The following is a 12,080-nucleotide window of genomic DNA, read 5'->3' on the forward strand; positions in this document are numbered from 1 at the left end:
CTTAATGGGGATCTCAGCTTAGAAAAAAAACTGTTCATTCGAAGGAATTGCATGAGGACTCAAGGACATACAATGCGATTAGAGGAGAAGCGTTTTAACCTCAGGCAACGAGGAGGGTTCTTTACTGTTAGGGCTACAAGATTGTGGAATTGTCTGCCACAAGAGGTGGTTTCTGCGGGAAGTATGGTGGCTTTCAAAAGACTCTAAGGCCCCTTTCACACATGCTGTCCGTTTGTCCGTTTTTCATCCATCCGTTGACGGATGAAAAACAGACATCAATGTATCTCTATGTAAAAACGGATGACAACGGATGATCATCAGTTAACATCCGTTTTCATCCGCTTCCGTCAATGTCCGGTTTTTTGAATGGATGAATGCCCTATTTTTCATCCGTCAAAAAAACGGATCGGACAAAAAATAGATGAAAACGGATGAGAACTGATGAAAAACGGATAAGAACTGATGAAAAACGGATGACAACGGATTGAAATCGGATGACAACTGATGAAAAACGGATGACAACTGACGAAAAACGGATGACAACTGATGAAAAACTGGTACATTTTGACGTGACTGAACTGAAGAACTGAACGGACCGTATGTGTGAAAGGGGCCTTAGACTTACATCTCAAGGATCAGGACATTAAGGGCTATGTGAGATGATTACAGCCACACACACCTACACAGGTTGAACTGGATGGACTATTGTCTTTATTCAACCTCACCTTACTATGTAACTATATATTTGTGGCTCAGGGCATTCTTTCAAGACGGATGCAGAGGTGGAGCATGAATATTCATTCCCTCTCTTGGGTCGCAAATATCAGATTGTCTTTGGATTTATCTTAGTACTAAGCACGTGCAGGTATTATGAAGGGTCCTATCTTTATGACAGAATCCTGGAAAACCATTATTCTGGTGGTAAGGAAGGGAGGCTGGTGCCCTTTTCTGGACTTAGCAAACGCTAGTCTACATATTCCTATAGTCTGGGTTTGCAGCACTTCTCAGGTTTTCTAGCAGACGATGACTTGGCCTAGGTCATGGTATGTTTTTTGGTTGGCATTCTCCCCAGAATCCTCTTGAGGGTACTATCAACCTTTATGGCATTTATTTCCTTAAGTGATATCTTGCTGATAGCGAAGTAGGGGTGCTGCAGCTAAGTAACATTTTAGCCTGCAGGACCCTCTAGATCTTGGAGTATCTTGTCAATTTTTAGTAGATTCAAATTCAGTCTACTTAAGTCCTGGATTGCTGTTCATTGCAAGCGAAGGTTATGTCCATCGTTCTGGGTCTGGGTATGTTTTTGGTCACGGCACCCACCCCAGAACCCTTCTGGAGGTACTATCTATCCTTAGGGCATTCGTTTCCTGCTTAGAGCAACGTAGGAGCACTGCTGCTAGTTAACGCCTTAGCCTGCAGGACTCTCAAGAGCTTTCATCTTGTCAAGTTTTAGTAGAATTGAATTCAGTCTACTTACTCCTAGATCGCTGTTCAGTGCTAGTTAAGGTCATGCCCATCTTTCTGGGGCCTTGGATCCTGAGCATTATCTGGACTATATCCTGTTGTTGGCTCACTCCAGGGATTTTCTCATAGACCACCGGGATCAAGTCTTGCAGACCCTATCAGAATTTGGGTGGATGGTGAATGTGCAGAAGAGCCAACTTGTTCGTACCAATGCCTAACCTACCTGGGCAGGGGTTTCAGTACAGTCCAATACAAGATTTTCCTGTGAAGAGAGGAGATCGATCGAGTCTGTGCGGAGACCGAGGGGATTAGGTCCTCAAAGGAAATCACGGTTCGTCTGGGGATGAGTTTTTTTTTTTTTAGCTCTCCTGACGGCCTGTATCCCAGCAGTGCCTTGGGCACAGTGGCACAGGAGAAGGTTTCAGTTCTGCCTTCTAAGCCAGTGGTGCCCCAGTTCTCTCAGCCAGAGTTTCCAGGTTCCTCGCTTAGTTTCCAACAACCTTCTGTGGTAGACCAAGAGGAGCAACCTCTCCCTGGGCGGGCCCATCAGCCCTGGAGACTGGATCACGATTACTTCGGATGCCAGTCTACAGAGTTGGGGGCGCATTGCCTACAACTGAAATTGCAGGGAGTGTGGGACCAGAGTTTGCCATGTTTCTCGAATCTCCTAGAACTAACAGCGGCCAGGGAGGCGCTGAAGACGTTTCGGCCCGTAATCCAAGACAGGAGAGTCAGACTTCTCATGGACAATACGACGGCAGTATTGTACATTGTGAAACAAGGGGGGACAAGAAGTCTGCAACTTCTCCAGGTAACTGCGGAGGTCTTCTCCTTGGCTGAAGCCCACTTGCTGGACTGTTCAGCATCGTGTCTCCGGGGCCCTCAGAATACCCTAGCAGACCAGTTGAGCAGGAACTTCGCCAACTACACAGGATGGATGCTAAATCCAAAATATTTGTCGAATTTTCACACAATGGGGAGTTCCCGAGATAGACTTAATGGCAACACATTTCAACTGTCAAGTTTTTTTCACCACTTATTTTGCCCGTAAGCTCTGGCCCAGGATGCTCTCTATCAGAAGTGGGGCTTCAAGCAGGTCTACCTATTTCCACCAATTTACTCTGATCCAGTGGCGGAGCCAGAGGGCTAGCTGGGGTGTCAATTGCCACCCCAGACAAAATCCTTGCCACCCCTGTTGCCACCCTGCTCAGGGCAGGAGGGGTTTGACCGGGAACTCGGGGCTACATATCAACACTTTAACATTAAAGGCAGCACACTAGCACAGCAAGTGATAAATGGTCGATTCGGCGGGGGAGGGGGCCAGCTGCAATGTGATTGCAGCTGTCAAATTTAGGCATTGATGTCGGGTGTGGGCGGGGCCGTATGCGGGGGGCCGGGGCTCCGCCCCCTTGCTCCGTGGAGAAACAGAAGCTGGCTGGGAAGGAAGCTGGCAGGGGGCGGGACCAATTGTAGCTGCTGTATGGGCACACAGAGGCTGAGCTTCCCATCCTCCCCCAGCATTCAAACCCAGGAGGATTTTCATTTCATCCTCCGCGCCTGAAATTGGCTCCACCCACCTCCCTGCCACCATCAGAGAGAGAAACTGACTGAAGCTGGATGGGGCAGGAAGGATTCAGCCGCAGGATGGATGGTGTCAGCTCCGGTTCCTGGACTTGGTAAGTGTTGCTGGCTCTGCCCCCCTCTCTCTCACCACTACCCCCCACTACCACCCCCTCTCTCTCACTACTACCCCCCCTCACTACCACCCCCTCCCCCCTCTCTCACTACTTCCCCCCTTCCCCCCCTCTCTCACTACTACCCCCCTCCCCCTCTCTCACTACTACCCCCCTCCCCCTCTCTCACCACTTCCCCACCCCACTACCCCCTTCCCCCCTCTCTCACTATTACCCCCCTCCCCCTCTCTCACTACTACCCCCCTCCCCCTCTCTCACTACTACCCCCCTCCCCCTCTCTCACTACTACCCCCCTACCCCTCTCTCACCACTTCCCCCCTCCCCCTCTCTCACCACCACCAACCTCCCCCCCTCTCTCACTACTACCCCCCTCTCTCTCACTACTTCCCCTTCTCCCACTCTCTCACTACCTCTCTCTCTTCTTCTATCCCTGTATCCCTCTCTCCTTCTATTCCTCTCTCTCCCTCCCTCTCCTTCTATCCCTCCCTACCCCCCTCTTTCTCCCTCTTTCCCGCTCTCTCCCTCTCTCTCTTTATTTCTCTCTCTCTCTTTATCCCTCTCTCCCTCCCTGACTATTCTGATTCTATTCTTCCAGAAGCACATTTGTGAGGTCAGGGCTTCTCATCCAACATCTGTGCCTGTTATAGCTGCGAAGGGTGAGTCATTTTATGGTGGGGCATTGGGTGGATCTTGGGCGGGACTTGTGGGAGGGGTTATCAAATTTACCTTCGGGCTGCAGCCCCTGGTCTTTTTACCACCTAGCAATGCCCCTGCCGCTCACGCTCGCTTATGCGTATAACATTACATAGCATAGCTGAACCTGAACGAGAGGGCCCCTGTGTAGCTAGTTCTCTGTGACTCTGACTGAGTGCGGTGAGCTGAGCAGGAGCGGCGCCATGATTCGCTGCACAGCTAACCAATCACGCGTGCCTACACACCTGATTGGTTCGCTGTACCGCTACTCACGGTGAGTAGCGGCACAGCGAACCAATCAGGTGTGCAGGCACGCGTGATTGGTTAGCTGGGCAGTGAATCACGGCGCCGCTGCTGCTCACCGCGCTCAGTCACAGACAGTCACAGAGAACAAGGTACACAGGGGCCCTCTCGTTCACTTCTTCTACCTGTAACCTTAGGTAAGTCTCTCTCTGGTCTCTGCATGATTGAAGGGGACACAGCACGCTGGTCACTACATTGATAGGTTGGCAATCACGCTGGTCACTACATTGATGGGTTGGTACGCTGGTAATCACTACATTGATGGGTTGGTACGCTGGTAATCACTACATTGATGGGTTGGTACGCTGGTTACTACATTGTCAATTGATGGGGGGGTATGCTGGTCACTACATTGATGGGGGGCAATATTGTGCAGCCCTACTCATAGGCATGCGCACGGGGTGTGCCGGGTGTGCCTAGTGCTTCCGCCATGGCCGCCGCCGCTCTGTCTGCTGCTCTCTGCCTCTGGCTGCTCAGCTCCCGAACCCAATCCTGTCGGTGCGGAGACTGATAGGGACTGTCTGGGGGAGGACCCTGGCCTGCTGTAAGAGGGAATCTATATAGGGGACCTCACCTCACCCTGGCCTGCTGTAAAGGAGGATCTATGGGGGACCTGCCCTAGCCTGCCCTAAAGGGAGATATATGGGGATCCTGCTCTAAAGGGGATCTATGCAATAGATCCCCCTTTAGAGCAGGGTCCCCATAGATCCCCTTTAGAGCAGAGCCCTGTGATCAGTGTGCGGCCTTAAAAGAATAATGTTTACTTTGATAATTGTTTATTTAATTAAAAATGTTTTAATACCGCTTAGGATGTTTGTTTACATTTAGTTATAAAAGTGTGTGTATATGTGTGTGTGTGTGCGTGTGTGTGTGTATATATATATATATACACACGCATGTATATTGACCCCCCAAAATAATACCTTGCCACCCCTTTGCCACCCCTGTTTTAAAAGTCTAGCTCCGCCACTGCTCTGATCCTAAAATCATCGGTGAAGATCATGGAGGAGGGAGTACCCACTATTGTGATAGCTCCATTCTGGCTGAGGAGGCCATGGTTTTCCCTTCTTGGCCGTCTGGCGGCGCGTCCTCCAATAAGTCTCCCTCAGGTCAGGGACCTTCTCATCTGCAATGGCCACACTCACCCCAAATCAGCCCATCTGGCCTTGACTGCATGGAATTTGAAAGGAGCAAGCTCCAGAACCTGAATCTCTCTGACTCAGTAATGTCCACCATTCTGTCATCCAGGAAATAATCTACTAAGGCCACTTGTTATAGAGTGTGGCAGGGGTTCGAGGCTTTCTCAGTCCAGCAGGGATTTTCTTTCCGTTTCCCCTCAGTGGCGAATATATCTGATTTTCTACAGTACGGCCTCGACCTCAGGACTAAGCTTCAACATGCTTAAAGTACAAATTTCAGCACTTTTGGCCCTTACCAATACCTGATGGTCAAAGGAGTCTCTAGTAGTTGGATTCCTCCGTGCGGCAATCAAGATATACCCGCCTATTCGTCCTTTTCTTTCCAAAGTGGGATTTACCGTTCGTATTAACGCCCCTTTTTTATAAAAGCCCCTTTTTTTTCCCCAGATTTAGACAGTCCTTTATGGTACCTGACATTAAAGACGGTTTTTTGACAGTTTTGGTCTCAGCCAGACGAGTCTCAGACACTGCGGCCTTCTCCTACAAAGAGCCATTCTGCACCTTCCTTCAGGACAGCGTGGTGTTACGACCTTCTCCGAAGTCCCTTCCTAAAGTCTCGTCGGAATTTAATTTTAATTGGGAATCGGTTCTCCTGGCCTTTCACCTTCTCAATCAGCCTTGGAGGAGCCTAGATGGTATGATCTGGATATGAAGTCTCTCCCACAGACATAGCTGCCCAGAATGGTCTCGTTCCTGAAAACCGATGCTCTTTTTTTGTATTCCCAAAGGGTCCCAGGATGGGTACGCCGGCCCCTCCAAGAGTCCTCTCGACAGGGATAGTTAAAGCAATCCAAACAGCTTACTCCCTGGAAGGCTTCCCCCCTCAGGAGATCCGAACACATTCCACAAGAGCGGTGTCATCCTCCTGGGCAGCTTGGTCCAAAGTATCGGCAGACGTGGTCTGTAAGGCAGCAGGTTGGAGATCTCCTAATACCTGCATAAAACACTATAAGCTGGATGTGATGTCATCCCAGTATTCTCAGATGGGAGCTTCAGTATCGTCTTCTGCTTTATCAAGATATTAAAATTTGTTTCTTGCAGCAGTACCTGGTGTTTGTAATTTATTCTTCCCACCCTGTGTTTTGGCTAGTTAAGTCCCGTAGTATGATGGCATGACGCAGAGCCAGGAAAATGGAAAATTGTTACCAATACTTACCATAATTTCCCTTTCCTGGCTCTGCGTCATGCCAGCACAAACCCTCCCTGGTCCGTCACGAGCTCATGCAGAACACCTCCACCAGGTACTGCCTGCCTTTTATGCTATTTCAGGGATGTCCTATGGGGGTCAGAGGGGTGGAGTTGACCCGTAGTATGATGGCATGACGCAGAGCCAGGAAAGGAAAATTACGGTAAGTATTGGTAACAATTTTCCATTATATATACCTTGCTAGGAAACATGTTGTTGTACTCCTTGGTCACTTAATGGTTTTTCTGCTCTTTTTAGGATGAATTTTTAGGATGAATTTTCGTCTAGATTATCTTCATCTGCCTATGATCGATCTTTCATTTTTCGTTTTCTCTTTTTTTCTTTCATCTGTAATATTTAGTGTCTCTGCTTATATATATGATGATTCTATTTATTATCGTGTATGATGTCTGTACAATGCTTGACCTAATGCGGATACATGTGTAGATGTTACCCTATTCATTAATCATTATCACCTTATTATACACATATGAAATTGGGTACTTTATATTTTTAGTTATCTGCCAGATGTTCTTTGATCTTTTTTCTTTTTTCTCTTTTTTTCTTCTTTTTTTTATTTCCTCTCCTTATTTCTTGTCTTTTTCTTCTTTCTTTTTGGATTGTGTTTTTTATTATTTTTTGTTTTTATTTTTTTTTGCTTTTCTTTCTCTTTTTCATGTGGGGTTCACTCTTCTTTCTTCCATGTGTGAAAAAGATTCTTGCCAGAAGCCCATGTTGCAATTAGCTCTCATGGTTAGCAGCCTTTCACTTACCCAATTAACGTTGATTGGTTTTTCCGGTCTTTTGGCGGCAGTTTCATTATTTAGTTGGCATCTCCATATGTATCCACACGGTTATGACTAAGTGAACATAGTTTCCTGAAACGCGTTAACTGTTTTTCACTCTCCTGTCCCTGGTTTGTCGTTTTGGATTTTCAATAAAAGGTTTTTATCATCTACCATCACTCTCAAGTTGGTGTGTGGTTGCCTCCTTCTACTTGTACAGCTGTCGGGACTACAGACCTAACCTGCACCCTTCTGATTGTGAGGACATTTCAACACCAGAGCGGTCTCTGTGCTCTCATATCTATTTGGCAAATATCTCCTAAATGATGCATGTTTAGGAGATATTTACACTACCTATAGGTAAGCCTTAATATGGCTTACCTATAGGTGAAACTTGAAGATGGAAGATTACTTCCTCATTAGGGGACGCCCTGCTGCAGTAAATGTATGTGGGGTGCTCCTTAAGTGATTAATCTCTCTGGTGACAAAAAGTGCAGTAATAATTTATTCCAAGTGCCGATTCCCTGCATCCCTCCACACACCGCACCACTGCACTCACCAGCTATCCATAATCTCTTAAACGAATAAGCGGGTCTTAAAGCGGAGTTCCGGGCACAGAAACATTTTTTCAATGAACATACCCCCGGGACAGTCAGGGCTAGTACATTCCACAATGGCTAGCCTCTGATCTGTCCCGGTTCGCACTTACCTGCAAGAAGAAATACTCACTTATAACATTTCTTCCACATCGTTGCCATCTCTGTTGTGGGCAGATGAAGCCAGCGCGATCCTCTTCTGCGTCCTCTTCCGCGTCGTCTTCTCCCAGAATGCGCCTTCACCGGCCCCTCTCGTCACTTCCGGTGCGGCGCAGCATTCCTACACAGCTTCTGGGCATGCCCAGAAGCTGTTTAGCAGGGAATGCAGCGTCGCACCGGAAGTGACGAGCGGGGCTGGTGCCGTCGCATTGATTCCTGGGAGCGATGACGTTCAGCTCCCAGGAATCATTGCAAACCGGAAGTGACGGCGCGGGCTGCAGCCACAGAGGGAGGAAGTGAAAAAAGGTGAGTATTTCTTTCTACAATTACGAGGTAAGTAAAAAAACAAAAATAATCCTAACTATCCAATTCCTTTTCAGGCGAAGCAAAGCAAGCGGATGGGCACAAAATCGATTAGGTCGATTTTGTGCCCGGAACTCCGCTTTAATATGCTTGTTTTATTCCTTCAGGCTCTCTCTATTTCCTCTTTGGAAATACACAGGTACCGATCCTCCTCCTCCCCGGTATAAGAATTCCCAAGGAAATATATGAAATATATGAAACAGACCAAAATGCTCCTAATAGTGCATTATTGTTATTTTATTAAAATAAACAAACTGTTTAAAAATACTTACATAAGTAATGTTCTTGATGAATAGCACTGCAATCATACTCTTTTACTTTTATAGCATTTAATAACATCAGAATTTTTTTATGGTGATATTTACAGGTAAAGGGCAGCTATTGTAACAATTTACAAAAGAGTCCACAGCGCAGAGTATATGTATATATTTGTGGTCAGAGAACCAATACGAGAGAGCAAAATTATAACAATTAACAAAGTATGGTTGTAGCGTGCCAAAACCTCTGTTTGGGCAGGCCTGTAAATAAAGAGGGCCCACCAAGATGGAATTTAGTAAAAAGGGGGAGTGGTGGGTGGGGTACCCTGCGACATCAGCCCAGCGAGGAGGGCGGCCTGACCTTAAATAGGCCGACTCCTCCCCTCCCACAACTGCAGGCTCCGCCTGCCTATATATAACAATTATTTTTTTTTACATATTTGTCCCTGCTCACCGTCACACCAGTTATGAGGAAGCTGTACTGCACTGGTGACAGTATGTAAAAAATTACTTTAAAAAAACACACCATTCTTCTTCAAGCCAAGTGGTGCACAGTACATTTTTTTTCTATTTAAGTATACACTATAGGATTGTAACAGACCTGGGACACTTTTGGGCAGTGGCACTCCAAAGAGAATAGTAATGTGAAGCACATAGTGCCCCCTTACCCTCCTTTCAGACCATATTCCGAGCCACATTCCTCTCTGAATAATGTGTCTGGGTTTTCAGGTGGACTGAAACCCGGACACGTGATTCAAAACCCAGACTGTCCAGTTGAATCTCAGACAGGTGACAACCCTAGCAGGAGGATGGAAATGGACCGCCTGTCTGTTTCCATCCGACTGTCATTAAATCCGGATCCCCATCCATCTGTTTTTAGCGGACTGGATCAGATGGAATGCTGGCGGGTGCATCCACTGACATCCTCCACTCCAAAAAGAAGAATGGAGGTTCCAATCTGTCCGCCTATAAAACTGACAGGCCAACCCAATCGGAACGTGTGAAAGGGCCTAAACAATATACACAGATTTGAGTTATTTTCACCAGAAATACATATTCGTACATTTATGAATAAAGATTATTTATTTTGTAAAATTTAAAAACAGAAATCAAGAAAAACAAGTTTTTTTTTCTTCTAAATTTTCTGTCTTTTTTTCGTCTATTTTGAAAAAAAAAAACCCAGTGGAGATTATGTAGCACTGCCCCCTTGAGGACTGCTGGATATTACACTTCCGGGTCCCCCTGGGTTACCATTAGCAATACTGGCATTCACAATTTAACACCTTACTTCTTGGCTCAGTCAATGATCAGTACTGGGGTATGTAGTTTGTTTTTGGTGTTTTATTTTAAATAGGGATGGAAGAAGGGAATAGTAGGATACTCCAGATTAACTATTTACAAATTGTGAGGACTCCTCTGTCTGATGATGCAGCCAGGCTGCTGATCCATCTTGCCACTTGGGTAGATTTGGATTTAAGTCTCATGGTAGAAGACTTGGTGAACTACATTTATCTTCGGACACTCTCCTCACTATCCCCTTTCTTGACTGCTGACACCCGTCCACTGACTATCCTACTTTTGGGGTGGGCCCCCTCAGGTCAAGCCCCTCAACATGATCCCCTGTACTCACTATACTGATTTTCTAGGGTCTCCAGTGTCTCTCCCTCAGTTAGTTTTCCTGGACCTCTGGGTTCAGCTCCGTTCCTCTGGCCCTGAGGACGACCTCCTGATGCCATGTGCCACTGCTACAGAAGAGGAGACACCCATCACCCTCCCTCCGGGACTCTGCTCCCCAGCCAAAGACCCCACAGCCCATGTGCTCCTGGCTTTTATACAGTATCCCAGAATGCACCGAGACAGACAGTCTCTACCACTTACCAGGACTGTATCAAAGTCTATGTCAGTGGCGGCCCGTCCATTAGAGGCGCTGGGGCGCCGCCCCCCCCTAATTCATGCGTCTGGCCCCCTAATCTACATGCAGGGCACCGGATGCATAGATTCAAAGCGCGTGATAAGAGCAAGAGGCTCTAATAGGCTTCAAAAAAAGGTGGGCTCGGGGCGCAAAGCCCTGAGCCCACCCAGTTGTGTGACAATAGCGAATGAATATTCGCTATTGTCACACGGATTCTCCACCTGGCCAATCAGGAAGCGGGTCCTGAGACCCATTTCCCGATTGGCCGAAAGGAGAAGCCATCCTATTGGCGAAGGAGGAAGAGGGAGGAAACGCAGGGGAAGCCCGACCAATGAAGGGGGACACTGAGGAGACTGAGGGGGAAGCCGCCGCTGCTGCCACGGCTGCCTCCACATGTCAGTCCAGGGGCAGCACAGGGTGAGTGGGCCGGCGACCAGGGGGGAGAGGAATGTGGTGTGCGGTCCGGGCTGGAGCTGGCCTGGTCCGTGGTCAGATCCGTCTGCTGCCTCCCTGACCCATGGAGCACCAGCCACCACTGGCCTATGTATCCATTGGTCAGGTTTCCTCCCACTGTCCAACATGCCTCCCTATTGGACCAGTGTGAATCACTCTCTAGACTCAATGAATCACACACTGAGCAGACCTACCTCACAGATCCTGCTCTCTGCTAGACAGAAAGCAATATAGATTTGCCTGCTGCTCCTCTGAGAGGCAGACAGAGCCAAAAACTATAATCTCTCACTAGCACCTACCTAGGAGGGTGCTACAATTAAATACCACCAAAAAAGAGCTCTATTTTTGTGTAAAAAAAAAAAAATATATATATATATATAAAAATGTTATATTGGTACAGTGTTGCAAGACCACACAATTGCCAGTCAAACGCTGAAAATTTAAGTGGTTAAATACCAGTCCAGTCACGTGTAATCATTCTTGGGAAGTACAATTCAGCGTGAGTTTATTTGAATTAACTAGTGCTGCCAATTACTTCATTACAAGTAAAATGCCAGCAAAGACATATCAGGGAAGAAGTGGTGGGATAAGCATGGAACTACATTATTTTATACAGGACACATTTTTCTTTTTTGAGTTAAAGCCAGCTGTAAGTCACATCTGGTCAAAAGCCACCTCCACCCCTGCATTCTATTGGTTGCTCCTGCTCCTCCCTATGTGTCTCCGAGATAAAAGTGTCAGTACTTTTCCATCCTCTGTCACATTAAAATAAATCCATAATGTGCACTCAAAATGATGCAGCAGTCTTGCATGCCCTTTTTAACCCTAATGCCCCTTTTGGAGACATAAATGAACAGAATGAGGAAAGCCTACAAGAGAACGCAAATCAAGGTAAGCCAACTTGATCTAACTGATTATTATATAAATCATTTTTTTTTTAACTGTTATATTTAATAGAACACATTTACTGGTCTGAGCACCGAAGGGATTGGATTGATGAACAGAATATAACTGAA

General features: G+C 46.9%; 1 protein-coding gene across 1 annotated transcript in view; it reads left to right on the forward strand.

The window, feature by feature from the left end:
• The first annotated feature begins 11,756 nt into the window (after positions 1-11,756).
• Positions 11,757-12,080, forward strand: part of TTC36 (tetratricopeptide repeat domain 36) — a 34,823-nt gene continuing 34,499 nt past the window's right edge. Inside the window, exon 1 of the mRNA XM_082273730.1 lies at positions 11,757-11,955. Coding sequence (XP_082129856.1) covers positions 11,844-11,955 — 112 coding nt within the window. The 5' untranslated portion in view covers positions 11,757-11,843. The remainder of the gene's footprint in view (positions 11,956-12,080) is intronic.

The sequence above is a fragment of the Pelophylax lessonae genome, assembly GCF_965119305.1.
Source record: "Pelophylax lessonae genome assembly, chromosome: 12".
NCBI lineage: Eukaryota > Metazoa > Chordata > Amphibia > Anura > Ranidae > Pelophylax > Pelophylax lessonae.